The sequence below is a fragment of the Triturus cristatus genome, chromosome 10, assembly GCF_964204655.1.
Source record: "Triturus cristatus chromosome 10, aTriCri1.1, whole genome shotgun sequence".
Taxonomy (NCBI): Eukaryota; Metazoa; Chordata; class Amphibia; order Caudata; family Salamandridae; genus Triturus; species Triturus cristatus.
The window spans coordinates 1,211,667,684-1,211,695,561 of NC_140593.1; the positions used below are offsets into that span (position 1 = coordinate 1,211,667,684).

The following is a 27,878-nucleotide window of genomic DNA, read 5'->3' on the forward strand; positions in this document are numbered from 1 at the left end:
AAGGGGTCTTATCAATCTCCTAGGCACTCTCTTGGTCTTTAGAAACTCACACAGGGCCTTGATTGTGAATGTTTATAATTCTACTTCTGCCAGGAGTGAGCATGATGTGAAGTGTGATCGTGGACACTTGTTATATGGTTTTGGTTCTAGCGTATCCAGCTTTACAGCTTTGATGCGGATAGGTGATTTTAACTTGTACCCCTGTATGGATTGTTCTCTGTATGGTGCCATTGTAGATGCTCCTATTGGTATGGACCAGGCTCACCTCAAGTACTCGCCTCAGGGGGATATGTTAAATAATCTGATGTTAGAACCTAACTGAGTGAACCTGTTCAGTAAGGAGGGGAGGGTGTTAATGACCCAGACCGATTCCAACTTATAAGGGGGCAGGCTCCAGCTCAATAATCTACGAGATGTTTGGTTCTGCCTGCCTCTTTTCCACCCTTATTAACTTTCACGTAGTTTGGCACCCATAAAGTGACCATAACCCTTTGTTGGCCGTTTTCCTGTGGTCTATGATACCCGTCAGGGCAGATTGTTTATATGAGGAATCCGTCAGCTCAAAAGATCAGGGAAGATGGCTTACATGGGCGAAGATGTTCCCTGATGATTTTAATTTACATCTGCTCTCTACCTGTCCATCTGATTTGTATATTTGCATAGACTAGGAAGCCTCCGGTGTCAACGGTTTGGCTGCCTTTTCTAGTCTCATGAGATGTATTAAGACGGCCCTTCCTCTGCCTAGTACTGCACCCCCGGTATTCCCATTTAAATGGTTTGACAAGCCATGTTTCCAGGCTCCTGGAGTGCTAATGGCTTCCCTGCACAATCAACCTCGGGTCCATGAAGAAGTCAAAGAGGCTAGGCACGTAATGAGAGAAAGAAAGCCCTAAAGCAAGAGCTATGGGATCATCTTCTAGGAACTAGTGCCTTGCAGAACAGTGCAGCTTTTTCGGGTACAGCAAACCACCCCTTGTTCTATCTGCAGCAAACTTCGGTACAGACTCTCACCACTACCCCAGATGCTTGGTTCGGTCATTCTGTGGCTATTTACAGCCTTGAGAAGGACATGGAGCAATAGGTTAGCGACTGCGAGGACTGTAGGCTCACCTTTCAGTGGGAGCAAGTAAGGAAAGTTATTTGTCTCTCCCTGATTGTAAGGATCCTGGATCGGTTAGGGTACGGGGGAGCCTGTTAAAATCTACCATTGACCTGTGGTCCATATGGGACTCAACATCTTAATACAGCTACTCGCATCAGACTAGTTGGCATCACTCGGTGATCGTTCCATTTTTAGGTCTCGCCTGGCGAAAGCAGCGCATGCGCTGCTCTCGCCATGGAGAGGACCTTTCAGAATCGACGCGCGTCCAGCTGGGCAAACATCCGCCATCCGAAAAGCTAAACATGCACGCGTAGTTACAAAAAAAAGCACGTGCATGTGGACAGCCCGACGCTATCTTTGACACGCGCGTGCATTTTTTGTTTGTACGCGTGCTTTCGCTTTTCCTCCCTCCCCCTCGTGGGCCCCTAGGTACCGGCACACGCGTGTAATGCTTTTTTTCTCGTGGAAGTTTGATGTTAAGTATTTCGCCGCCTCGCTGTGTTGTCTAATTTGACATAACATGGCCCATTGTCTGACCCCCACGCCACCGCATCTATACCAATGTGTATTCGGATATAAGCCCCCGTCACCGTATCTGCTCCCACAACCCATGATCTCACCCAAATGTCTCCCTGAAACGCTTTTATATGTGTCACCCCCATTAGTCTATTAAGGGCCCCTTATATGCCCTTACCCAGGGGACAACGGCCTTCTGGTAGCCCCCCGCGCCACCACTCTCCCACACCACCGACCAAGCCCTGGACCTGTGCTCAATGAGCCACTCTGCCCGCATGATGCTCACACGCCCCGTTTCTGCTCGCAGCACACCTGCAGCTCATGTTCCCATATAAACATGTTTACGGCCCTGGTGAGTCACATCTGTTCTGCATATGTCCCATTAGCTGCCATCCATCCTTCCACGCATTCACCCGTCTGTCTGTCTGTCCGTCCATCCATCCATCCGTCCATCCATCCATGCACGCATCCATCCATTCTTCCACGAATCCATACATCAACCGTCCATCCATCCAAGCAAGCATCCTTCCACACATCCATGTAGCCACCTACCTATGTACGCGTGTGCCCTGAGCTGCATATATGGACTCCATGCGCCCTGTTAGCAGCTCACCTTATGCCTCCTTCTCTAACCCGCACTGGTCCTCGCGTCTGCCTTGTATCACCTTGCGCAGCCCTCTTTCACCTTTAAGGTCGTATATATGTGGCCTCCTCTCTCTGCTTCGTATGCCCCCTTTAGTTTCTCCTCTGCTCCATCATCTGTGCCCCCAGATGTATCGTTTCTTGGCACTCTGTAGCCCTTACCTGTCTCTAGTGAGCCCCCCTTATCAGAACCAAACGCATGTTTCATTTTTGCAAAGCTCCTGCATTGCCATCACTTGCACGCCAAACATTCTCCTGATGCCCCGCCCCCCATATGTGTGTAGTGGGGGGCAGCCAGCATGATAGAGAAGCGTCTGGAGAAAGTCTGCTAGCCCAGGGATAGTAACATGCATAATGGACGAACGAAGACGTCCCGTTCAGTGGAAGGGAATGTTAATGGCGTTTTATATGTTATGGTTATACAATGGCTATGGCGGCTAGTATAGCGCTTACATAGCCTGAGAGCTGTTCTGGTGACCCTTAGCGCTGGCCCAGGGAAGCAGGCCCTATATAAATACAATTATAGTGTGTCCCTGTCTGACCCCTAAGGCTGGGGTGTCTCGGGGTTTATTTCATCCGGCCTCGCATGCACTGCTCAAGCTTGTCTCTTGCAGATGTATCCTCTCTCACGCTGCTGAACAAGCGCCTAGAGGCCAACTCCTCCTGTCCCTTGCACACCCAGCTCTCCAGCGTGCCCTGACTCTGGGCGAGCTAACGCCAAACCGCTTCCGTGCCCTTTCCAGCTGCGAAATGCCTTTGCACACTGAAGCGTGGCGAAATCTTAATCCGCGCGGTGCCTCGTGGGAAATGCGCGTGGAACGACACCTGTCGGGGTTATTGCTGCGCAGCACTAGACAGCGGTGCCGGAGTGTGGGGCGTACAACGGGAGCAGACTGCACAATGCTGCACACTTCATCGCGCCTCATAAGCCACTCAGCTGTTAATGCACACGTTTGTGTTGGCGTTTTACTTGTATGCATGTAGGTGGTGCTTGTATAGTGCTGACATAGACAAAACTCATCGCAGCGCTATAAAATGTCCTCTATTGCCATAATGATAGACCGAATTAATGTCTTGCTGTTGCAGGAGAGTCTGGTTTTGGGAAGAACTTTTGTCAATTGTTCGCTTTTCTTTCTTTGGCATCTGAAACATTTATTTTTCCTACCAATTTCAAATCGGAGTTTACATAAATGTGTTTTCGTTTTTAATAAATGGTAAGGTAGAAGCACAAAGTATAGCAAACAGCAGATCTTTTTATTTCTGGGCGACGTTCTTTGCAGTCCCTTCCTATGAGTCTTGGTTGGGGCTTGGGGGCGGGAGTGAGCGATAGATTGTAAAATAAAACCAGCATTGAAAATGCAATAGGTCTCGCCTTTGATTAAGTTAAAGCCATTTGCTTTGCTAATGGTATTGTATAGCAAAGCAAATCGCTTTAACTTAATTAAAGGTGAGACCTATTGCATTTTTAATGCTTGTTAAAAATGGGAATAGGAAGGACCCTGCATGCTATTGTCCGAATTTTTGGGTGGATAGTAAAGTGAAAATTATAGGCAGAGTCCTCCTAAACCGTCTCACTCTGTGGGCTAGCGATAGCAGTGTACTATCAGAAATTCAGTATGGGTTCAGTTCTGGGCGGGGGACTGTAGAGCAAAACCTAAATCTCTATCTGCTTATATCAAAATACACCAGGACGGGGTGGGGGGGATCCACTTGGCCTTCATGGACCTCAGCTCTGCCTTTGATAAGGTTAACAGAGCTAAGCTCTGGCCTACGCTGGGGTCAATGGGGGTCGAGCCGGCTCTGGTCGCCTTCCTGCATGATCTGCACGAGTGCCTCACTGGTTCCGGCTGGTATGGGGGCAACGCATCCAGTCCTATTGCATCCAGTCCTTTAGCCTAAGGGGAGGGGTGTGCCAGGGTTGGATTCTGGCCCCCATTCTCTTCATTCTTTATATTAATGGTATGGAGTCAGCCCCTTTAGTCAGGGGCGTTACACAGGCCCCCGCATCCCCCGCAGTGCGGGGGGGCCCCAAACTCCAGGGGACCCCTCAGCACTGCCCTTCTGCCGGGGAGCTCCTGAAAGAATCCGGAGGGGGCCCCTCCACGTACCTTGCAGGGGGGCCCCCTCAATTATCATTACGCCACTGCCTTTAGTACGTGGGACTGACCTTCTGTGCGTGCACTGTCATCCTTTGCCCGCATTCTTATATGCTGATGAAGCTGTTTTAAAAGCTCAGGCGACTAACGGTCTGCAGCATCTTGTAATCTTTCCGTAAATTTCATGGATGGACCTGATCTTTCTCATAACTATTCCAAGTCCCATGTTAAAGTTATAGGACCTAGAAATACCAGCTCCAAAAAATGTGCTGTGAAACGTCACCCCACTTGTAGAGTAGAGACCTTTTCTTATCTGGGCATCCTAGAGGATTCCCACTTTTCCTGGCAACCCTTACTCTAGAAAAATACCATGTTTAAAAAAAACACGGATACTATTCGCCACCCTTTTAAACGCCTAAGCCACGCGCAAATCGAGTCAATTCTTAAAGTACATACGGCTAAATTCATTCCTGCCGCCAGCTTTGGGTGTGACATATGGTGTACATGTCCCCCGTTCCCTTGCAGGTGACTGAAAATATTTTTCTGAGCGGTTTATTAAATACCTCCCAAGCTATTCTCCGTGAGATATTACATGAATAATTGGGGGTGGGGGTACATCTCTGATCTCTCTTTTGCCTTCGACCCCTGCTTTTATGGCTATCCCCTTGGCTGAAGGAAGAGTTCAATCTTCACTGATTCATAGAGCAGGACTGTGTGAACCTGGACCACATGTCACGCGCTCTCTGGCTCTCATTCCTCAAGAGACATTTTACTGAGTTGGTCAGACAGGAGATTTTTGTAAATCCTGACTATATTGTGAAAGGGGATATTGCGTGTCTGAAGCAGGCTTTTCACTCTAGGGTGGCAGCGGAAAAAGGGACCATTGCTTTGACTAAAAGCTCGAGGCGCCATTTTAGTATAGTCCAATGCTTGAATGGGATGCAGCCATATTTGAATAGGGGGTTATTCAGCCGCCACTGCGGGTTGTTGACCTATTTCAGGTTAAATTCGTTCTAGCAGCTGATGTTTGCAAAGGGAGGTCGGATTAAAACTGCGCAGCCGCAAGCCTGTACTTGTGATAACTACTCACTCCCTAATCCATACACAATGCATATAGTGCTGATATGTCCCACAGGTAATAGTTTACGCCATCAGTTGCTTTCACCTTTGGATTTCAGTCGGGCGAGACCAGCTTTTCTGTTTTTACAACTCTTACAGTCACAGGATATGTGTATTTTTCTCTCACGTTTTTTATCTGGCATTTTACATTGCAGTTGAACTTAATTTCCATTTCTATTGTTGAACTGTTATTTAATTGGTTATTTGTGGGCGTACTTCCGGTTGCATCATAGTCTTGACTGAGCATGTGCATTTTTATCCGAGAACTGCGTTGAAACATTTGTTTGCTATGGTGTTTTATTGTGTTTCATCCGGAGGTGTACCCTCTTTAGATGATTGTATTGTTTATACTCTTATGATTTTAAGACCGAGTCGAATACAGTTAATTGATTCATTGATGTCAGGAGCGTGCCGCATGCAGTGCTGGGGGCGCTCTCACTCCTCATTAATGTAGCCTGTGTCTCTCTCCCCCCCCCCACCCCCTCACACCTCCCCTGCTGGGGACTGGGCTGCCCTCATGAGCCTCTGTTGCACGTCTTTCTTCTATGCCCCTCCGGGGTGCTGACCCGGGGCCCCTCCTGCAGGTACAAGCGCCGCAGCCCGGGCCGTGGAGGCAGGCACTCCCCGACCAGGAAGCGACGGTGTGCCAGGTCCGGTTCGGCAGCTGCTTGCCAGGGTCCGGCCTCCCTGTGAGCTGGCACGTGGAGGAGCAGCCATTGGGCGGGATCTCTCAAACGGACGCTGTTGCACAATCCCCGCCCCACCTTACTATGTGATTGTGTGCTTTGGTGGGTGCGTGCCTTTGCGCTCTCTGCACACCCAGCACGTGTCCAACGTGCAGCTAGATGCCTTAGTGGCTCTGTGGTCCCACCATCTTTGTGTGTACTGCCTCGCTGGCTGTGTACTCCAGCAACTTCGTTTCTAGATGTAAACAATAACAAGCATTGGAAATACAATGGGTCTCGCATTTGGTTGAGGTAGAGCTATTGGCGTTGTAAATGACTATGGGGCTGATTATGATCTGGCGGTCTTCTGACCGCCAGACTTGCTGTGGCAGTGCAGGTCCACACTTTTGCCCGTTACGATGTTCACCGTCACATCGGCAGTGGACCGCCAGGGAACAGTCCTGGGGTTGGCACAGCTGCCCCACAGCACAATGCCCATGCCGTGCTGTAACTTTTTTCCTGTTCTCATTGCGATGCCTGTTTTCCAGGCACCACCATGGAAAGGGCAAAGGACCACCCGCCGTGTTACGAGTTGAACTCTATCAATTCTTAATACGGAGGGCAGTCCTTGTGTGGGTTTGGCGCAGCTGTGCCGGCGGAGAGCCAGCGCAACTGTGCCAAACTCTTAATCGGGCCCAATGTCTTTTACCCATGGGTTATGGAGTGTACGCATGTGGTAGGGTGACCAGACGTCCCAGTTTTCCCCAGACGGTCCCTGTTTTTGGAGAAGTGTCCCGACACTTTTCTCCAAGTGACTCAAATGTCCCAGTTTTCAAACAGTGTCCGGGTTTAACACAGAAATGGCCTGGTTTTTCATTGTTCCGGTTGAGCATGTGCACGCATGCTCACTTTGCACTGTTTACGGCGTGTGACGTCACTGAGGTGAGCGCTGTAGCAGGAAGGGAAATCCTTTGAAGAGAGACCTTTTCTCTCCGGATTTCCCTTCTCTTTTTACACGCAGCGCCACCTACGTCATCGTGCCAGCCATATTTGCACAATTGCATATCATCAAAACTGAATCTTCGCTAGAGGAGGAAATATGAACTTTCTGAACTTCTGTGATCTGTAGAGGCTGTGTGTTTGCTGCTCCCCCAGATATCCCACTAGAAGTACACGAAACAGAAACTTTAAAGTATTTCTGAATGTTAGGATGAGTGTCCGATAACACATGTGGTAATGACGTCCCCAACGTCCTTCTCAAGCTCCAAGCATTCATTTCTACCAGTTCCAAGATCAGAACAGAAATCCAGGGAAACGAAACACTGGTGATCAGGTAACAGGCTGAGTCGCTATTTGAGGCCTTCATTCAGTGGCTTCAGGTTAAACCTGCCTTGGCTATTAAATCTGCTCATTGTTTCCAACATGTTTTTCAGTTTGCCTAGCCCATGTCTCTTACCAAAAGTTTCTACTTTGGATAAAACAATATTTCTGCGTCCTGTTGCTTGTATTCATAGCCATACAAACTTTTCAGTAGCCCTTATGCATACCGTGCAAGGATTAATGTATTGCTCATTGCATGTTTTATTCATAACCAATTGATGCATGCTCTGTGTTCTCCATATCAAAGCTATGACTTGACCTTTTGACTGATCTTTCAGATCACGGCAAACTGTTTAGCTGGAAAAGACTTAAAGGAGCAGGGTTAATGCCTGTGGGAGAGGCGAGCAGCGCTGCTCGAGCTTTTTGCTCAGGTCTTCACACTATTGCACTATGAGATTATACCAATGGCTAGAGTGCACTATGCATACCCCAGTAAGGTAACATGACATCCCAGCAGTGACCACGCAAATGTGGGAGGACGGTGTGGTCAGCCAGCCTTTGCGACCCTTAAGACCCTAAGGCAGTAATACCTGGAGAGAAGTGTTTTTCTTACATTGGTCCATGGCTGCCCTTTGGCAATTTAGCATTCCGCAGTTTACCTCCCATGCTTTCATGTTAAGAGCAACTAAGCAACATGAGTGAGTTGTACTTTACGTGGTGCTGACGCGCAGCTATAGAAACGGGCATTGATAAAGCTAGTAAATCTGGCGTTTGCTAGCCTGTGGTGTGTAATTGATTTTTTTCAAATATATGCTATAGTCCTTAAAAGTGTAAATGTAATAAAAAGTACTAATGCAGCTGCGTAAAGGAGAGGGGTGCCAATAAAAGACCTCGGATTTGTTGTCTGTAATGCTTCATCACGGTCTGTGGAGGAAGCTGTCCTTGTAGTCTCTTTTCATGTCTGACAGCTGTCAAATAGTCCTACTTTTATGTCAATGGTTACTGCAAACTATAGTCCTACTTCTATGTCTATGACCTGTCCCCGTTTTTTGATTGAGAATCTGGTCGCCCTAGCATGTGGTGTGTAGTGGAATTATGTATTGGGTTGGAATTGTGTGTTGGGTTGGAATTGTTAGTTGTGGAATTGTATTGGGTGGACTTGTTTGGTATGGAGTGGATTTGTGTAGTGGATGAGGCATGGTGTGCAGTGGAAATATGTTGATAGTAATTATGTGGTATTGAGTGTACTAGAATTATATGGAGTGGGATTGTTTTTTATGGAGTGGAATTATGTGGAATTGTTTTTTGTGTTGTGGCGTGGTATGTAGTGGAGTTTAATTACGTGGCGTGCTGTTGAATTTTGTGCAAAAAGAACAATTGATGGACAAAATGCAGAACAATGTCATACATTCACCCCAATGCAGAGATCTGGGCCTAAATCCATTGTTTTTTGCTCCCCATGCCATTCCAGTTTAGAGCCAGCCATATGTAAATCAGTCTGGACCCTGTTCCCTATAGGAACAGTCCAGCCTGAACTGCCAGGCCAGTTCCTCCCTGGACTGGGAACAAGCATCCTAGGACTGGTTTTGGGGTATCACCCCTCGTCAGCCAGTCTAGCTTAACTCCAGTGGCATGGAGAGCACGGGACCCACGTCGGGCCATACCCGTCTCACTTGGGGTGACATGTGCAAAAAGAACAATTGATGGACAGAATGCTCAATAATATCATACATTCATCCCAGTACAGAGATCTGGGCCTACATCCATCGTTTTTTTGCTCCCCATTTTGTGGCATGATTGGCATGGATTGGATGTATGTGGTGTGTTGTGTAATTGTGTTGTTGAGTTGGATTATGCAGTTTGGTGATCAATTAAGTGGTGTTGATTAAAAATGTGTGGAGTTTGATCGTGTAGCGTGCGACTGTGTGGATAGCGTTCCTTTTTTGGTGAAGAAAAAAACAAATAGGTAGGAGGTCTGTTTTTGGCTGGTTTAAAAACAACTACTACCACAATCCATCAGCTAAAACTCCGATTGTGAAGCCCAAGACTCTAGAGTCTGGACTCTAGCGTCTTGGGCTTCACAATCGGAGTTTGAGCTGATGGATTGTGGTAGTTGGAGCCTGACTCGCTCGCCTCTGCTGTGAATAAGTATGGGGGTGCCCATGAATACGGAACAGTGGAAATGAGCAAGGGAAGGCGCCGGAAAAGGTTCCAGGCTCGCGGATACGGAGTGAGGAAACGCGCAACAAAACACAGTGAGTGGCATGTTTTTGCTCCAAATTTTATTTACAATTTAATTTGTGCGCATTGAACTTACCTGAACTCAAAATTGTGCAGTGTTCCTTGGAATTATTTTTAGACCGCTGCTTTGGGATTGAATTATGAATTAAAGATCACTGCGCATGCTCGAAGACAAATGGCCGGAGGACGACGTCAATAAATTACGTGGTCTTGAAAACACGTGGTCATTTAAAAACCAGCATTGGCATAGCCAATAGGTCTCGCCTTTGGGACCTTATAAGTGTTTAGCCATGCAACAGTTGCATAACTAAATACTTATAAGGTCCCAAAAGCGAGACCTATTGGCTATGCCGAGCGGCCGTGCGGCCGCAAAAGTGAAAGTGATCGCGATCAAACATCAAAGCGGCCCAGCGGCCACGAAAGTGAAAGTAATCGCGGTAAAGCGCGCGCGCCCGCGCACATGCACTGTAGCTCTAGGCTGGCTTGGTAGCACTTTTTGGAGCCCTCTCAATAAGTCTCGCCAGACCAGCGCATGCGCTGGGTCAGGCGAGACCTAGTGAGCCGGTATATTTGACTCCCGTAAGCAAGGCTCGTGGATGGAGCCGAAACACGTTGGGTTGGGACTGGCAACATCGCCTATCACTCAATGAATGCTGTCTAATAAAGCGCTGTGATCCTTTGGATCTGGCTGCGGGGCATTTCTTGTAAGGAGCAGTGTTGGATATGTCGGCGTGTGACTCTGAACCCGCCACGCCGTGGCCGCCCTGCTAAGAGTTTGTGCTGATATCTGTCTGTCTGTCTGTCTGTCTGTCTGTCTGTCTGTCTGTCTATCTATCTTTATTTTGAAGGGCCAGGAAGCAAATTGCTGCCTGCCCTCTGCCTTAAAAAAAAAAAAGATGCTTTAGCTCTACTTAAATTTTTTTATTTACCGATCCATTAAGGATTGCTTAAAAAAAAATATATATATATTGGTGCCCATGCATGTGCTCATGAAATGACAAAAAGCAATGTTATTGGCTTTTTTTCTTTTCTTTTGTCTGATGCTTTGCATCATCAGCAAAAAATGCTTTTTGCTGATGCTGCACTTCATTGGCAAACAGCACTGGCAAAGTCAGTAGATCCAAGAAGTGAGGGTTTGCCAGTGCTTGTTTCCAAAGCACTTTGACTGGCTGGATGGCTCCGATTCCATAAGAGTACACTGACACACCAAATCACCCGTTCTGTGGTGTACTATGCAACACTCCGAACATGAGGTACCATATAATTAGAGGCGCCCCAGAGAGGAGAACTTCAGAGAAATATTTCCGATCACTGATCACTCACTGGAATAGGATGGATGCTCTTGTGCTCTCTGTCTCCTGCTGATCACTGTTGCAGTTTGTCTTCCTGATACGTAAAGTGAGTAGTTTAAATATTAGCAAGGCTCTGTGGTGAACATGAAGTGTAGTTGTAGTGAAGTATAGTGCAGTAAATAGTAGAAGACTTGGATACTTCAGGAAGTATATTTATTAGCCACAGCTGCTGCAGTCCCAGAGTAACTGTGTAAACTGGAATCTTTCCTCTGCAGCCTCACACAGTACATTCTACATTCCAATGACATAGTACTATGATGAAATGGATGCCAGATCACCACAATATCTCCCTTCTTTACAACAAATAAAAACAGAAAAACAATAAATAGAATAACATAGCGTAAATTCATCAATTCATAAATATACATTTGATAATTAATACAAATGAACATCAATCGCGAAATCTTAAAGGTTTGATAACATTTCGTCTATTACTCCTACGCTCGAGTTCAGGATGAGAAAAACACTTTGGTTCAGAAACAACAATGTCAGAAGAGGAGGGTGGAGGAACACGAGAATGCAAAAACGGTTTGGATGAAAGACAGGCCCATCCTCGTCGCCACATTGTAGTGAAGTATAGAGCAGTAAATAGTAGAAGACTTGGTACTTCAGGAAGTATATTTATTAGCCACAGCTGCTGCAGTCCCAGAGTAACTGTGTAAACTGGAATCTTTCCACTGCAGCCTCACACAGTACATTCTACATTCCAATGACATAGTACTATGATGGAATGGATGCCAGATCACCACAGTAGTGCATGGTTATCTGGAGTCACTGCAGAGAGAAACTACATGTGCACGCGGTTTGTTCCACCCCGTATCTCCGGGGACCTTTCATTTCCATGTACCAAAGGTGTGGGATCGCAACAGCACACGCTGTGCCACCCTGTGGATTGCACCCTGTAAGCCGGCGAGGGCGTGGCCAGGCTATGTGTTTGTGCTGATCTCTTCATCAAGAAAATGATTTGTTTGTCACTCAGAGCTTCAGAGGTCTGAGTCTGCTCTGCACTGCACTAGCAGGCCCCCGGCTGTAGGCACGTGACTGCACCTGCACGCTGAGCAGGACTTGGCCCAGTCTGTGCGTGGGTGACGTTCCCATGATGACGCAAACCGTACATGCCTTCAGACTCCATTCAGGCGGGAGACTCGATCTTCGAAGCAAAAAAGTAGCTCATTTTTCTGTAATCTTCCCTTTTCCACCTAAAATTACCTCTGATCAATGTATGTCCGTGGGGAAAATGCTCATGTGAGCGTCATTCGGAGCGACGCAGTGGGATGCATGGGCTAGGGCGGGCTGTTCCTGCGCCCAGGAAATATGCAAGATGTGCTGGAAATAACCTTTTCACTGTGGTGACGTGTCCTTGTTCCTTGTCCACACCCTTACACAAACAGGAACTGCTTCTAGTGTGTTATTTGACTACATTAAGGAAGCAAAGTTGCCTCCTAAAGAATTTGAAGAAAATTTAACACCATTGCCACCCTTTGTCCAGACTCCTCCATCAGCATTGCTTTCTCAAGCTTGCACGAACATCCTACTAATGGTCCTTCTCCGTTGCCCATCTCACCCGCCTTCCTCAGGATCCCTCTCACCTCTACCTTCCGCTCGTCTTACCTCTCCAGGACTCCCTTCATCTCTCAGCTAGGACTGTCAGCCCTCTGTCGCGGGACATCTCTTATCTCCCTGGTCTGGCTTGACTCTTGTCTGACCGCCCTAGATCACCGCTTGCCAGTTTTCCCCAGGACACCTTTTGCCTGTCTACCCCAGGATGCCTCCTACCAATCTGGCTTACCCACGTCATCTCGTATCTTGCCTGCCTCCCCCGGGACACACCTTGTCTGCCTTCTGTAGGACCGCGTGTCCACCCCCCAAAAGAATCCCTCTTGATTGGCTCAGCCAGGGCCATCTGACATCTCTCCCAAGAAGCCTCAACATCTCTCCTAAGAAGCCTTTACTGCTCTGCCCAAGAGAACTGGAGGCCCCATGGCATTGCTTGCTCACCTGGCCAGGGTCACGTCTTGCCTTTCTACCCCAGGATGCCTCCTACCAGTCTGGCTTACCCACTTCAGCTCGTACCTTTTCCTGCCTGCCCTGGGACACACCTTGTCTGCCTTCTATAGGACTGCTTATCCACCCCCTTGAAGAATCCCTCTTGATTTCCTCAGCCAGGGCCCTCTGACGTCTCTCTCAGGAAACTGCTACTCCTCCGCCCAAGGACACCACCTGCCCCAGGGCACTTCTTGCTCACCTGTCACAGAACTCCTGTTGCTCACTTGCCCCAGGACACCTTCTCCGCTTCTGCCACAGGACGCCTTTTGCCGATCTGCCCAGGGCTCCTCGTGTAAATCTGCTTGAGGAGGCCTCTAAGGACCCTCAGCCACCTCCCACATCATGGCCCAATTTGGCTCTTGCCCGCTTGTTCATAAGACCTCTGCCTAAATGCAACAGGGTATCTATGATCTGCCTGCACATGTTACATGTTGATTGCTTGGTTTGTCTCTTCCAGAAACTTTTTAGCATTTCAGCAACCTTCCACAGGACCCTTTCTTGGCCACAACTCCAGTACCTCTCACACCTGCCTGCTGCTTAGGACCTTCTGACCTGCCTGCTTCAGGATCCCTCTTGCCGTCCTCAGGATCCCCCTTGCCACCCCAAGGATTCCCCTGCCCCCTCCTCGTGACACCCAATCCCGTGACACCTCCTCTAGTGCTTCTTACTGAAGCCTCCTTGCCTGCCTCCCCATGGCTCTCTTGTTCATCTCCATCATAGTGTGAATAGTCCCCCCTCCCCCCCCCCCACCCACTGCTCCTCACAGTACCCTCTGCCTATGTTTGCTTTGGTGTGGCGCACTAGTGAACCATCGCCCGTGTGTACACTGCGGTTCACCTGCCAGGATTTATTCACCTCTGGTTCAACAAAGCACAGATTAGGTTTTGTGGAATGCGGTTTGTGCAGTAACATAGCCCGCCCCAGGTAGCGGTGTGCTCTGGTAAGTATTTATTTGCAAAGGTGGGCCATATATCATCTTTTCGTTTACCCCTGGCTCAGAGACTCTCTTTGAGTGTAAAACCTTTACATGGTGTACAGAAGGTCAGGGTGAGCTGCCATCGTTTGTCACCCTTGGCACAAAGACCATTACATTGTTTCCCGCTGGCATTCCGTTCACCTGCAGTCTCACCCGTGATGTCATTCATGCACCCCCCTGGCACTTTAGGGTGTGTCGCGGGGAGAGGTTGGCACTGCTGTTTTTAGTGCCACTGAACGGAGTCTTTCTCGAGCCTCAGCAGGCCCGTGCTGGCCAATGACTGGCCTTAGAGAGTCAAGGGGTAGGACCTCACTTCCTGCTGCTGCCCGGTACCCACCACACACTGGAGGAAGACCCTCTGCCTCTCCATGCCCCATTCTATATGAGTCCTGAAGTCTGCCTCACTGACTGACTGACATACTTATAAAGCGCTCGATTGCCGAGGCGTCTTGGCGCTAGGAGTGACTTGTTCCCATGCACAGGTTCGCCAAGGTTAGTGTTGAGGGAAAAGCCAGGTCTTGACCAATTTCCTAAACAGAAGTCTATTAGACTGTAGTCTAATGGTAGTAGGTTGCATGTTCCATAATTTGGCTGCTCGATGGCAGAGGCTTTTGCCTCCCCATCTGGCTTTTATTATTTTAGGAACCTGTACTAGCCCTGTGTTGGCTGACCTGAGATTCCGTCGCGGGGAGTACCAGGAGAAAAGTTTCTGAATGTCCATGGCTTCCCCTCCATATAGTGCCTTATGCACAAGACGGAAAGCTTTGAATTCTACTCGCTGTAGGACTGGAAGCCAGTGAAGCTGCCTTATACTGGCGGATGTGGGATGGTGTTTTGGAATGTCAAGTAGTACTCGTGCTGCTGCATTCTGCAAAGCCTGCAATTTGTCAGTCATGCCTTTGTCAATGCCCAGGAATAGCGCATTCCCATAGTCGATTTTCGAGAGGACAAGAGCTCCTATTACCGTTTTCCTGAGGCTTAATGGAATATACGGCAACATTGTATGCAAAATGTTCAATGTGAAAAAACAGGAGGAGGTTAAATAGTTGATTTTTTTTTGCAAACTTTAGTTCCTTGTCAAATATGAATCCGAGGTTTCTAGACTTAATAGCAGGAACTGGGCAATTCCCCGTCTCGGAGGGCCACCACAATTGGATCCTTATAGAATGGCCCTGGCCAAACTCAATAACCTCAGTCTATTCAGTATTAACTTGGAGAAAATTTGAGTTCATCCAGGCCATAGCAGAGTTTAGACAATTGCGAAAACTGGTGGCTGTAGCGTTCACAGTCTGCGTGACAGATACTAGTATATGGGTATCATCCGCATATGAAATTAACTTAAGACCGTGATCTTTAATTAATCTAGCCAGAGGGGTGACGTATATATTGAACAATGTTGGAGACAAAGCCGATCCTTGTGGAACACCACACGGGAGGCAAAAGCTTCCAGATTTAAGACTATCCCAGTAAATCATCTGCTCCCTGGATCCCAGGAAGGATGATAGTATGGTTAGAGCCGGCTCTTTGATACCTATTGCCTTCAGCAGCGGCATCAGTACCGAATGGTTAACGGTATCAAATGCTGCTGATAGGTCAAGCAGAATGAGGATGCCACCACCCCCATCCATCTGTCTACGGATCTCCTCTGTGGCCATGATTGTCTACGGATCTCCTCTGTGGCCATGATCAGGGCTGACTCGGTGGAGTGGCGCAATCTAAAGCCATGTTGGGTGGCATCTAGGATTTTGTTACAATCTAGGTAGTCGGTGAGTCCCTGGTTTATAGATTTTTCTAAGATTTTAGCCAGTATAGGTAAACACGATATTGGGTAATAGTGTTTCACCTCAGTAGGATCCAATGTAGCTTTCTTCAGGATAGGCCTAATACAAGCCTTTTCCCATGACGGTGGAAAGGTCTCGGAGCTAGTAACCTCATTTAGGAGAGGGGTCAAATGAGCGCTAATTTTCCCAGAGACCAAGTGCAAAATAGAAGGGGGACATGGGTCAGTAGAAGAGCCAGACTTGGTCAATAATAGCAGCTCATTTACTTTCTCTATCATTAGAGTGGAGAACCTTGACAGGCTACCATGAGTTGGATTATCCTCCCAGGTATCTTCATTGTTTCCACTCGAGTTAGGTAGCAACTTGAGAAGTTCGTTATAGACTGTCTGTAGTTTAGTCTGGAAAAAGGTATCTTGCCAACAAAATTTTGGTCAGGAGTGAATTGCCTATTTTTTTTTTTTAATAGCTGCCTTATATTCCTCTAGAACTAGATTATAGGCCCTTTTGCGTTCCTCACTATAATCTGTCCTCGAGTCGTTCAAAACGTCTACATTTGGAATTGATAAGCCTGAGATCTGCGTTATACCAGGGTGCCAACGCTTGATTTGTTTGAAGCTTCTTAGTTACTACTGGAGCTAATAGATCCACTCATGACCTAATCCAGTCATCAAATTTGCTGGCAGCCCAATTGGGGTCAGAGACGACATTAGGGGGGTTCCTCGCAAGGACTGCTTCCAGTTCACTTTTTGGGATTCTATTCCAAGGTCTAGATTTGACCTGGGGTAATCTGTTCTGATGGGGGCTGCTGTTAGGAATTAGTACATTGAAATATATTGCTTTATGATCGGTCCACGGCAGTGGCAGCGTGTTGACAACTTAATGTTAGGATTATTAGTAAATATGCCATCCAGGGTATGGCCCGCCTTATGCGTGGCTTCAGACACAATCTGTGTTAAACCATAACCTTCAAGATTGTCCACCAAGATAGCAGTATCTACATTGCTGTTTGCTTCTAGATGGAAATTAAAATCCCCAAAAATTGTGAAAGTGGGAGTTTCTAAACATGATTCTAAAAAAGTCTGGAATGAATGAGTTAAAGTGGCCTGACCCCTGGCGGTCGGTAAAGAAGTAGCCCCGGGAAGGACAGGGAGTTGTAACATTTAATGTTAAAAATCACAGCCTCTGCTTCCAGTTGTTGAGTGGGCTCCATCCTAACACTAAGATGAGACTGATCAATTATAGTTCTACCCCCACACCTATTTCCCCTCCCTGTCTGCACAGGCTACTTGATAACCCACAGTTAAGGGGACATTCCAATCAGGTTCTGATGTGGCGTTCACCCAGGTCTCTGTTGGAAAACGAGATCTGGGTTTGAGAGTTGCATCAAACATTCAAATTCATATCTGTGCTTTATCACTGATCTAGTGTTCAGCAGAATATAGCTAATTGGATCTGCAGTAGGGCACTGCAAGGGGCTGGCACCTATGTGGATGGCCGCTCTGCTTGTGCCTTGGTGAGTTGGCTGTACTAGAGGGGCACCTATCCTTTTGGTGCTATCATGACATCCCTTTGTTAAAGGTGGTGGGGCTGTACCTGTGTTGTTATTACCAGCTGTATCTTTACTAGGTAAATACATAGCTAGAAGACCACACAAATTGCATTTAGTTGGTCCATTATTGCCATACTCTATCAGTATGGTCGGGTTGTGGCACTCAGATTGAGTAGTTGATCTCTTGTGAACGGGCATGGGTCCTGGCGCTGGGCGCACTCTGAGCCAGTCGGGCCAGCCTTTGTCATGCCTTCGGCATGCTGGCGGCGTGTCTGCTGCGCAGTCGCGTGCTTTATGGAATTAGGCCAAAATCAACTAGAGCTCTGACCTGTCCTGGCGGGCCCGCTCTTACATAAGGACACCGCGGTCGCGCATACAAAGTTTACACACGATTAAGAGTATTCAAATAAGTTATTTCTTAAAGTGCAAATGTGCAAGTTTAAAACTTTAACATTCCCCAATTACTAATCAACTCGGCCGCGCTGTGTGTCTAGGGCACTAACGCGTCACCTGGTGCGCGATCACGCCATTGCGTGCTTTATGGAATTAGGCCACAATCAACTAGAGCGCTGACCTGGCCTATCAGGCACGCACTTGCATACGGGCAAACTCGGTCGCGCATACAAAGTTAAAACAGTATTAAAAGAGTATTAAAATAAGTTATTTCTCAAAGTGCACTGAGAGGCGCATGTCCCATAATCCTACTACCCCCTTCTGAGTGGAGTGGAGTGCAGTGACCGGTGCAGGGTCCAGAAAGGGCGGGAGAACTACTTCTTGTGCTTCTGGACTCCTTTCATGTGATGACATACCTGGCCATGTGAAATTGCACGTGGCCTATGCAGGCCACACCTGGCTTTGGGTAGGAGTTGTATAATGGTTGTACCTGGGCAGAGGCTAGCCATACCTTGACCTAGGATAGTTTTACCTGGGCATAGGATGGGTGTCCCTGGGTCTAGGATGGCTGTATCTGGGCATAGATAGCTGTGCACAAAATGGCTGTAATGATTGTTGTACTTTGGGATAAAAGGGTTTTTCAGTGCCATAAAGGATAGCTTTCTTCTCTGCATTTCAGTCGTGTAAGGGATAGCTCTGCTCTGCGAGGTTTGACCACGCATTGCATAGATACCTGTGGCATAGCTCTCCTGTCTGTGTCTGGTGTACAGTCCGAGAGATAGCTTTGTTCTCTGTACTTCAGTCGTGTAAGGGCTACTAATGCTGCTAAGTGAGGCTTGACCACACATGGTATAGATACCCTTGGGCATAGGTCTGCTGTACGAGTTTGTGTCTGAAGTACAGCCTGACGGATAGCTATGTTCTGCAGCCATAGCCTGTAATATCTGTGTAACTCTGTGGATCGCTTTGCTGTTTCACACCTGAGCCTGTAAGGTATACATTCCATAAGGCAGTAGAGACCAGTGTCCGATATTGGTACAGTCTGATAATTCGCTTTTCTCTCTGCAGACCCCAAGGGATAGCTCTGTTGTGTAAGTTATACCATACTGTACATTCCAGATGCAGCAGAGACCAGTGTCAGATATTTGTACAGTCTGATAATTTGCTTTCCTCTCTGCAGCCCCCAAGGGATAGCTGTGTTGCATAAGGTATTTGCAAGTCGAGAAATAGCTCTGCCATTGAAGGAGTAAGTGTGTAAGATTTACAACCTTGGTTCATAAATAGAACTCCCACGTCAGTCTAATGCTTTAATCTTCTCAATTACGCACTGTAGGAAAGTGCCTCTTTTTGCTTGTTTGGCCCCCGCTTTTTGCCTGATGAGATTTCGAACTGTGAGTGCGCTGGATCATCCCTGCTAACCAGGTTCCCAGTGCCAGATCTCTTACCTCAAACACTGTACCACGGTTGGCACAACTTCAGCTACCCCTGTAAGCCCCTAGTAAATTGTACCCCTGATACCTAGCGCATGGGTACTGAAGAGGGCCCTCTGTGGCTGCAGCACTGGTTGTACCATCCCAAGGGCCCCTCACCAAGGCTATGCACTCTGCCATTGCAGATTGTGTCTTTATACACAGCCCTGTGTTCCATGCCATCCATACACTGCATATGATATAGGCAAGTCACCCCTACTGCAGGACTTGAGCCCTAAGGCAGGGTGCACTATATAGCCTATGTGAGAACATATCAGCACGAGCAGATGTGCCCCTACAATGTCCAGCCTATTCTGAGATGTTGCAAGTGTAAAGGCATAAAGAGTACATGGGCTGGATACTTGTCTATACAAGTTTCCTAGCTCCATGATGGCTTCACTGATTTCTAGGATGTTTGGTACCAAACATCTTGTCTTAATAAATTCACCACTGGCATCAGTGAGGATTGATAAATAAATTCACACAGCAGACCCTTTTTAGATGGTCCCTTGAAAACCTATCCAGCACTGGTGTGGTACCTGACTTATTTTTGCCAGTTTGCCAACACCAGACATGTTTCTGGCCTCAGGAGGTAAGAGCCAGTGCTCTCAGAGGACAGAGACAAAGCCTGCTTTGGGTAGAGGTGCTTCACATCCTCCAAGACAGGATGGTCTTCCTGAGCGGGAGGCTTCAAAGGCGATGCCACCTTTGAAATCCAACCAAGGAACCTCCAGATATTCAGGGAATCAAGCCCTTTTTCCTGCTCCACTTTTGGCAGATCGAAAGGCAGGACAATTAGTTAGATTAGGAGGACGGTCCCCACTTAGCCTGTACCACAACTAATGCGGGGCAGGCCACGTGAACCCCTCTCCTGAAATTCTACCATCTTGGGATGGTTAATAAACAACCTATCAGGGCTAGGGTAGTGCCTCTTCCCGTCGGAAGTGGTCACTAGAGGGTGTAGACACCCTAAAGTAAGGTAGCCCATTGGCTCTTACCTGCCTCCCCTTGTAACACCCCTACATTGAGTATTTAGGTGGCACCTCAAGACCTGGACATCAGATTCGATGGACAAGAGAATACCAGGACAAATAAGACCCACTGCACGAGAACTGAAGCTCTGCTGCAGAACAAATTAAGGCGCCAAACCCTGCCTGCTGCCTCAGGGACTTGGCAATCGCTACCTGTTGTGTCGTTCTGAACCTGGAAGGAATCCATGAACCCCAGAGCACTTCCAGCCATCAAGAAATCGAAGAGAAGCTCTCTTGGATTAAAGGTATCACTCCCTGCAACTGATCCCGTGAAGTCCGGTTTGTCAACTTGCTGCTCTCTAATGACCTTGATGCAGCACCGAAGCAATAAATGGTAAACTGCTCCAGAAGGTCAGATCTAACTCCAAACCAAGTTTAGAGTGTCAAAGACCTACCGGAGCCGCAGCAAAAACCAAAAGTCCACCCTGTACTCCCAAAGCACCAGAAGCAAGCACCCATAGAGGGACCTCAAGATACTTCCTGAGTGGCTCAGCTGTCCCGAGATCACCTCTCCAAGTTGCATGTCCTGACAGCGAATACCTCAAGATGCATGATGTCCGGCTGACCTTTCCGCTCTGCACCTGGCCCCACCACCGACCAACCAGCTGTGCTCCCGTGGGCCCCACAGCCCTTTCGACCTCCTCCCTCCAAGGAGTCCCACCAAACTTACCTGTAATTCCTCCTGGGCAGTGTGTTTTCAAGTGACACCCTTCATCTTTGTGCACCCACTTCCAAGACCCCCCGCACTCTGCTACTGGCTGATCCAGGACGCTCCCGAACTTCTCCTGCTGGAACTTTGAAACTGTTCCCGACACAAACCTAAAACGAGAAGGTGAACTTCTTGAAAGCATTACCTGTTTTTTTAATGATTTTTCTACTTTTTACCTTTTGTTTTAAATGGTGCGTAATTGCGCACAAAAGTGATATATTTTCTGAAATTTGAAAAATCATAACTCCGAAAGTACTTACCTTAGAACTGTGTTCTTGGTCCTAAAATTACATAAAAATCAACATTATTTTCCTACATTGGTCTTGGATTTATTCTCGAGTGTGTGTCTCATTTATTGCCTCTGAGTACAACAAATGCTTAGCACTACCCTCTAATAAGCCTAACTGCTCGTCCACGCTGCCACAAAAGCAGCATTAGAATGATCTGCTTACCTTTTGGGGATTCACTGGACTCTCTGTACAGTGTACTTCATTTTAGTGCACTATATAGAGAGCTTGCTTCCTACACGCACAACCAGTGGCCTAATTCTGAGAGGTGAATTAGCCATTTCCTTTATATATTTTCACCTCTTCCCATATAGATTCATTTCGTTCAGTACATTTTGTCTCACCACAAATGTCCCCTTGTGCTGCGAAACAAGGCTGTTTGAGCCAAATGAGACTGCACTTAGAGGGCTGGTAGAACATGCACCAAGCTGCACCGCTCATATAAGATATGATATCCAACCAATAACTTAATCACCCAGACCCATTGGCTTTGTCTGTCGTTGTTACTATTGTAGAGATACCACCAACCGAAGAGCCTCTTATCATATTCCAGTACTTACGTTGATTTGCTTTTTTGTCTAACACATTCTTATCTCTGGTTACTTGTAGTCCTGAGTCTTGGGCATAGGACTGACAGATGCATCTAGAACCTTCAAACAAAGCAGATAGGAGACCAGGCATGTGTAGCCCGTTTCAAGCTTTGCCCTTAGTTCCCTTTCCCAGGTAAACTGAAAGCATTGCAATGTATGTGGTGTTCCTAATGTTGTCCTGTCCGCTCCTAAGATAATTAATCCAAAGTCATTGTTTTATTAGTCAGGGTTAGGACATGTTTCAGTTTTTTAAACTCACTTTTTGTTGGACTCCAGTTTATTGCACTTGTGGAGGTGCATGGTTTGTGCCAAGCAGTGCTCTGTGGTACTCACTTTCTGCGTTTCCTTCCTCAACAGCCAACAGGAAGCTGAAGTACATCAGCCTGGCCGTGCTGGTGGTGCAGAATGCCTCCCTGATCCTCACCATCCGCTATGTCAGGACCCTGCCGGGGGACAAGTTCTTTGCCACCACGGCGGTGGTGATGGCAGAGGTGCTCAAGGCCGTCACTTGCCTGCTGCTGATCTTCCTGCAGAAGCGAGGTAAGTGCCCTGCTGTGCATCCATTTTGCGTCACCTGGCATTACATGCTTATCACTTCTATTGGTTTACACAGCCACTGGGTTTTGCAGTGTGTCGGCCTGGGCATTAGCAGTCTAGTAAAATCCCAAGGGATCTGTGGGATCATATTTCACCTTGCCCCCAGCTCCCTAAGGCTATGTTTCAGCAGACACTGCTTCTTCAAGGAAACTGGTATGTTTCAGCAGACACTGCTTCTCCAAGAAATCTGTAGTTTTCAGCAGACACTGCTTCTTCAGGGAACCAGTATGTTTCAGCAGACACTGCTTCTTCAAGGGAACTGGTATGTTTCAGCAGACACTGCTTCTTCAAGGGAACTGGTATGTTTCAGCAGACACTGCTTCTTCAGGGAACCGGTATGTTTCAGCAGACACTGCTTCTTCAAGGGAACCGGTATGTTTCAGCAGACACTGCTTCTTCAGGGAACCGGTATGTTTCAGCAGACACTGCTTCTTCAGGGAACCGGTATGTTTCAGCAGACACTACTTCTTCAAGGGAACTGGTATGTTTCAGCAGACACTGCTTCTTCAGGGAACCAGTATGTTTCAGCAGACACTGCTTCTTCAAGGGAACCGGTATGTTTCAGCAGACACTGCTTCTTCAGGGAACCGGTATGTTTCAGCAGACACTGCTTCTTCAGGGAACCGGTATGTTTCAGCAGACACTGCTTCTTCAAGGGAACTGGTATGTTTCAGCAGACACTGCTTCTTCAGGGAACCGGTATGTTTCAGCAGACACTGCTTCTTCAGGGAACCAGTATGTTTCAGCAGACACTGCTTCTTCAAGGGAACTGGTATGTTTCAGCAGACACTGCTTCTTCAGGGAACCGGTATGTTTCAGCAGACACTGCTTCTTCAGGGAACCCTGACATGCTCATGCCCTGAATCACTGAGATTTCTTGTAGTTAGCAGTTTCCTACATCCCATGTGCTCTGTCCCCTTCTACCTCAGCAGTCGGTCACAGTGCTTGCCACACACAGTACTGTTGTGTTGAGTTTGCAGCCTGGTCGTGGTGTCCGGTGTTGCTTGCATAAGCTCAAGGTCGGTAGCTTTTGGGTGTGGACCTCCTGCAGTGTGTGTGACAGGCTTGCACTAGCACTCTCATTTTTGTTCTGCCTGACAGTGGCTCCGAATGTGTTTTTGGGGCTGGGGAATAAATCACAGTTCTGTACTTCTGCATAGGGCTGCACCGTTCCTCATTGTGATTCCCCTAGTACAGTAAATGTGTGTTTTTGTGTATGCCTGCCCATCCGGTTTCTGTGCCACTCACTGGCTCTGACTACATTGGTGTATGTTTAGGTCTGCCTAGAAGTCTGAACCTGGGCAGTCTGGTCACTCTGCCACAAACCCCTTCCTCTACCAACAAACAAATGCTGAGATGGCTGCAGGTTTTAATGTAAGACAACACACAGGTGGTACATTCCCTGTATTTTCTTCACATTTCTGGCATTTGTTAAATTTTTCTAATGCAGACCAGAGCTTCACATTAGTCATCCTTTTTGATTCTTTAGCTCTGCAGCTTGGTTGTCATTGAGGCCTTTCTTTGCCGTAGGTCCTCTTACTGTAACCTGCTTTAACTTCACCGCAGTCAGCCTCTAACAAGGGCTTGGCTGCTAGTGGTTTCTCTGCTTTGGGAGGTTACCCTAGAGTCTGCTGAGTAGGAAGCAGCGCCCCCACGAGCCTGGGGTGTCTTTAATCTGTACAGCCTGATTGTTTTTTTTTTTCGCTATCAGATTTCTGCAACTTCCTTCTGTAGTTCATAGCCCGATGCGTCCTTCTTTCAGGAGTGGGTGGGACAAAGGATCTTTTCTCGCTAAGTGCACCCGCTGAGGCCTCCTGTTGGGGGTGTGGGATCCTCTATACTCTCCCCTCTCGTGGAGTGATTGGTTCCCTTTCAGCAGAGCTGCACCTGCTGGCCCGCCCAGCCTTGCTACTTTTAGTGCCTGTCTTGGCTGAGTGCCCCTTGCCTCCTACTTCCCCCACTTCCACCAGACACTTGGCTCACATTCTTCTTACAAATTACCTTCTCTTTTGTCCCACTTAATGTTCCTTCAGCTGGGGAGGAACACTGCCATTTTGTGCATGGGTGTGGCCCATCCACTGGGTTATGGCTAGGCTCCCTTGACACTCGCTTTGTGTGCCATAGCTCTGCATTAGTGAGTGGTTAGGGTCCAAGCGTACACTCAACAACTTCCACTAACCAGTAGTAAATGAAGAGCCAGTTAAAAATGTATCCCTTTGAAGACCGAATTGATTTGAGGGATGGAGTTAAGGCGATAATCAAAAATGACACCCAGGTTGGTAACCTTTTTTGAGGGTGTCAGTCCAATGCCAGATTTAAATGCTGTGTGAAAGGGGTGCAGTCCAAGGCTGCGCCCTGGAAGGGGTTGTGAGCAGTATTTAGTCCGTTTTTCAGCACTTCGGCATCGCCCATTTCTTAGAAGATACCAAAGATCTCCTTTGTGTTGTTCGCTCCATGAATGCCTTGGTCAAAGTAATCCTTATTTGTGCATTTCATAGCCTTATGGCAGCAGTTCTTAACCTGTGGTCCGAGGATCCATGGAGGTCTGCAGCGCCTACTCAGAGGTCCGTGACCACTTAGAAAAAGAAATATTAGGAACAGATTAAAAAAGTATATATAAATAGAGAAGCAAAATGTCAAATTTAAAACGTTAAAATATTCTGTACATGTAAATCAATTTGAAATTGGAGGCTTAAAATTAAGTTGGTATCCTCAGATTTATTCGTGGGAGCAGTGAAAGTGATGGATGGTTGATGAGTGCCCGCAATTGAATTTAGGAAAGCTCCACTTTTCCCAACTAAAATTAAAATGTTGATTTTTGATGTGCTTGTGAATTAAATAAAATATTTCATAATGTTTCTTTCATTAATGCTTCTTTCTGAATTTGTGTGTATTGTGCGGTTCAAATGATCGAAAATGCTTAGGCTGAGGTCCCCGTGTTCCAGTACTGATTCAGTGGGGTTTCCCGGGTTCCAATAATGATTCTGTGAGGGACCGCGGATTCCAGTAATGATTGGGTGGGGTTTTCACAGAAGTCAAAGATAAAGAACCACTGCCTTATGGTATCCCCCTCTTTTTGATACTGGTCTCCTGCCTTCTTGGGTAAAGTGGTGCGCCTTTTTGGTTCAAGATTATATTTTCCGAGGGGAGGAGCCTAGCGCGCAACCAAGATGGCCGCGTAGGTGCGAGGCTCCCGAGGACCTCCGCGACCTCCTGAATTAATCCTGGTGATATCCTGTCCTTGTTGAGGGGACTGTGTCGGTGAACCCGAGCTGAGGCGCCACCCGTTTTTCGGGTTCGAATTGGACCCCGGACACCGGTGGGAGCACCGATCGAAGGTTGCGGCCTTCTCCGCGCCGGCCCCCCGGATTGGAGTAGTGGGGCGATCCGGGGACAAAGTGAACAACAGCGGCGGGCAAGACTGGGCGACTCCCGTACCCCGCGCTTTCACTTTCGCGCCCTCCTTGCCCTCAAGCGAGGTAGGGTTGCGGAGCGGGGTGCGGTGGTGTGGCCTTGTCCAGGTGCCCGGCTGACCCGCCGGCTGTGGGTCGTCCTGCGGTCCAGTGGTCGCCCTCCCCCCCCCGGAACCCGTGAACTGGTTTATCGGCCCGTTCGAGGAGATTGGCACGACGGTGGGAGAGCAAGCATGTCCACCAAACAAGATGGCGACCGGGCGAAGGTGAAGACGACCCGCCGTGGCCCGGCGCACCAATCCAACAGTATGGACCGCTACACTCTCCAGAAGGGATCTCCGGAGACATCGCGCACATCCCCGGCGGGCCCGACGGAAGCATCTGCTCAGCCGGTGGATCTGACCCTCCGGGACGTCATGGGCGCCATCGCAGAGATGAAGGCCTCGGTGGACCAGCGCTTCGACACCCTAGCGCAAAAAATAGACTCGGTCCTTGTGGATGTGAGCCTCGTGAGGGCTGACTTGTCCAAAACGAATGACCGGGTCGATTCCCTGACCCACACCACAACGAGCCTCACGACGGATGTGGTGGCCCTCCAGAAGGAGGTGCGCCGGCTCGGCCAGGCGAGCGCCCTGATGGACCGGCGACTGGAGGATTCCGAGGGTCGGGCCCGGAGGAATAATGTTCGTATTGTGGGGGTGCCGGAGGGACGAGAGGCGGAGGCGGCAGATCTTTTTGTGGAAGAATTGATCCTTACCCATCTCCAGCCCCGGGGGCTGAGTAAGCTTTTCGCGGTGGAACGTGCTCACCGGGTCCCTGGAGGCAGACCTAAGGCCGGTGCCCCGCCACGGCCTCTCATTGCCCGGATTTTTAACTTTCGGGACAGAGACGCTATCCTGCAGACCTCCAGGCAACAGGGACCGGTCAAGCTTGATAACATGGATGTGCATTTCTACCCAGACTTTACTCCGGCGGTCCAAAAGCAGAGACTGAGTTTTCTCGGTGTTAAACGTCGCTTACGGGACCTAAACCTTAAGTACTCAATGCTTTTTCCAGCTAAGCTGAGGGTGGAGGTCGATGGTCGCACGCACTTCTTTGACCGGCCCGAGGCGGCTGGGGACTGGTTGGACACTCTGCCTGGAGATCGGGGCCGAGGGGGTGGGGGGGGTGCGGTCGGCGGGGAGGGCCCGCCGGATCAGAATTGAGGGGTGAATAATAGGCCTTGCTCGGGACAACATTCCTTTTCCATTTATTGATCGTATATGTTCCCCTCCTATGGAGGTCGATCGGGGTCTGTTGGGGGCTTCCCTCCTCCTCTGGGGGACTAGTTAGTTTTCATCTATGGGGCGACAGGCACACTGCACTTTGGGGGGGCTGTCTGGGCTCATGCAGGGGTGCAGGGAGGGGGGAGTTCTGTTGGGATGGGGGGGTGGGGGGGGTGTGTTGTTTGTTTGCACCGCAAGGCAAACCCGCTACTGTATTGTTGCTCTCAAGATGCTCTGTGGGGGACGACTGATTGTTTCTACGTACGATGGGTGTAGGGATTTGACTGTGTTGTCATGGAATGTTAACGGCCTGGGGGATAGGATTAAGCGTGGTGTGGTCCTGCAGTTCTTGAAACGTATTTCACCAGATGTTGTCTTCCTGCAGGAGACACACCTTATAGGTAACTCCTTTCAGGCTATGAATCGGCGGGGCTATCGTTTGGTGGCCCATTCGGGCTTCACTTCGGACTCGCGGGGGGTGGGTATCATGATCAAGAACTCGCTCCCGTTGGAGATCGATGAGGTGCGCCATGATGAGAGGGGACGCTACACTGTCCTGGTGGGTAGAATGGAGGGTAGAGTGTTTATTTTTATATCAGTGTACGTCCCGCCTGGGTTACAAGCCACTACATTTGCGGACCTGGGGCGCCTCCTCCTGGACCTTCCGGGTGGCCTGCTGGTGGTTGGGGGGGACTTTAATGCGGTAGCTTCTGGGTCTA

At 48.4% G+C, this 27,878-nt stretch overlaps 1 protein-coding gene across 1 annotated transcript in view; it reads left to right on the forward strand.

The window, feature by feature from the left end:
* SLC35A2 (solute carrier family 35 member A2) overlaps positions 1-27,878 on the forward strand; it is a 121,386-nt gene that overhangs the window by 66,960 nt on the left and 26,548 nt on the right. Inside the window, exon 2 of the mRNA XM_085629708.1 lies at positions 22,242-22,424. Within this exon, the coding sequence (XP_085485834.1) occupies positions 22,242-22,424 (183 nt within the window). The remainder of the gene's footprint in view (positions 1-22,241; positions 22,425-27,878) is intronic.